Here is a 2,500-nt window from a genome sequence, read left to right as displayed (position 1 = left end):
GCAGAGAGATGAAATAACAACCATACATGACATGAGTATTTATTCAGAACACAGAAACAAAATTAAAAGTTAATTTTCATTGATCTCTTAATGGACATCATAGTCCTTTAGAGTAAGGCTGACAAGAACCAACCACTCTCACTCCTTTTACTGGTATGGTAGTCAACACTGTGACCTACCACTCCCAAGATGTGACTGTTCACTGTCCATGTATTGTCCATTATGCTTACCATCTCTCTCTCTCTCTCTCTCTCTCTCTCTCTCTCTCTCTCTCTCTCTCTCTCTCTCTCTCTCTTCCTCTCTCTCCCTCCAGGTGAGTACATAAAGAACTGGAGGCCGCGCTACTTCCTGCTAAAGACGGACGGCTCTTTCATTGGCTACAAGGAGAAGCCTCAGGACGCAGATCTGCCCTACCCACTCAACAACTTCTCTGTTGCAAGTAAGCTGCACACACACACGCACGCACGCACGCACGCACGCACGCACGCACACGCAGGCACACACACACGCACGCACGCACGCACGCACGCACGCACGCACGCACGCACGCACGCACGCACACACACACACACACACACACACACACACACAACCACTAAGGCTGTAACGATATTGCATCGAACCGAGGGATCGCGGTGCGCAGACTCACGAACCCCTGTCGCGAACCTTCCTCGCAGAATCGCGATGCGCCCTTTTAAAGTTGTTACCCCTCCGTCTAGAAAACAGCAGGATACAGGCAAATGTTTGCATATGCGCTCAAGACAATTAGAAATGTGGCGCACATGAGCGAGTAACACTTCCATTCACCCCTCTCTCCTGTAGAATGTTCCGTCCAACCAGCACGTGCATTGGTTGTTATTCATTACCTGAGCAACCTCCGTGAGACAAAAAACTTGGGCAAACGTCGGAAGGTAAAGCACAGAAATGTACAACAGACCAAGAAGACTTTATCAAACGTGTGAAGATTTTTTTGATTCATACATGCGCCGATGTATGTTGAGTGGAGATAGACGTTGAGCGGAGAGAGAGAGAAAGAGTGCGAGAGAGCGAGATGCTCCGCCTGCCCAAATTTGAAATCGCTAGAGCTCTATACGCTCATAAGGGAGTGTCTGAAGTCAGCGAACGTTGAGGTCGATGTGGATATTAGGCAGCATTATTTCCTCCCCACATTGACCGCCTGCCTAGCGAAAACATGCTCCATTTCAAAATGTCAAATTACAAAACCAAACAAAGAACAACGTGCGTGTTGCATACTGAGAACATAACTGAGGTGCATTTCGAGTTTTGTTTGTATAAGCGTGTGCGCGCTGCTGCACGATCAAAAGAGTTAGAAAAATATCAAACATCAAAATTAAGTGTTGCATTTCTGTAAGTAGCCTTACTTAATACAACATGTTTCCTGACGAAATATGACCAGTGTTGTTTTCAGTTAATGATTGGATATTAATTGGATAATGCTTGATTATGTGAGACAGTTGTTATAGGCTACCTATACTGGAACCCTGACCCTTCTCTCTCCATCTCTGTCTCTCACACATGGTCAGCATCTCAGCATGATATGATCTAAGCCTGTTCGTAATAAGCCTATTTTTCCTTGGTGAACTAATATCCCTTATTTCTTTGTGTTGTGCTTTGATGTCAACACCTGGGGAACAGGTTGCAGTGGTAGGCCTATATCTGCAACATCATTCAGTAGACCTAAAAAATTAATGTAGGCAGGTAAATGCAAAAATAAAGCACAGGCCTATATATAAATATAGCCTATAATTTATTTTCTTCTTATTTTCTTTCTCTTTAAAAAAAAATGAAATCGTGGGGCGTATCGAACCGTGGGTCATATATCGTGATACAAACCGAATCGTGGGTTGGGTGTATCGTTACAGCCTTAACAACCACTCAACAACTTCCCACTCAACAACTTCTTTGTCGTAAGTAAGCAGCACCAGTATGACAGACAGCTAGACACACAGACACACACGCACGCATGCACGCATGCACGCACACACACACACACACAAAGACGCAAATGCTTTGTTGCAAATAACTATTACAGCACACACACAATAATTCACATACACCTATTGCATATTTATTCACAAACAGAGTCCAATATTCCTTGCAAGTATTCAATGTTCAAAGAAAGTAGTTGGAGGCAGAATTGCCTTTCATCCAACCTACAGAGTGATGGCCTGCTCTTTTAAACTTGGTCATAGCCCCTGGAGGGCAGAGAGGCAAATTCACAACGGCCTTTCACCCAGTTACAAACTGAACCTTAGAAATGTTTTTTTGTGTGGAAATGTTACTGTAAGTTTGAAATTGAAAGGCTGAAATTGAAAATGTTCCAACAAACATATCCTCTCCACTCCTTCAGGCATATCCGGGCACAGAAACTAAAATCAGAAATCATAATTTATCAACATGAGTGTTTTATATAGCACATTTCCTAACACTAAACGAACTAAATCAACTTGATCACTGTCCCCTTCATCGTTCCTGCGAG

At 43.6% G+C, this 2,500-nt stretch overlaps 1 protein-coding gene across 2 annotated transcripts in view; it reads left to right on the top strand.

Moving 5' to 3' along the window:
• The window catches only part of akt3a (v-akt murine thymoma viral oncogene homolog 3a), a 220,154-nt gene that overhangs the window by 157,777 nt on the left and 59,877 nt on the right, over nt 1-2,500 (top strand). For both annotated transcript variants that reach the window (XM_063190875.1, XM_063190874.1), the window contains exon 3: nt 314-439. In XM_063190875.1, the coding sequence (XP_063046945.1) occupies nt 314-439 (126 nt within the window). The remainder of the gene's footprint in view (nt 1-313; nt 440-2,500) is intronic.

Source organism: Engraulis encrasicolus, chromosome 24 (genome assembly GCF_034702125.1).
Source record: "Engraulis encrasicolus isolate BLACKSEA-1 chromosome 24, IST_EnEncr_1.0, whole genome shotgun sequence".
NCBI lineage: Eukaryota > Metazoa > Chordata > Actinopteri > Clupeiformes > Engraulidae > Engraulis > Engraulis encrasicolus.
Note: the sequence above shows the minus strand (reverse complement) of the source record. Positions and strands in the feature narration are given on the sequence as shown.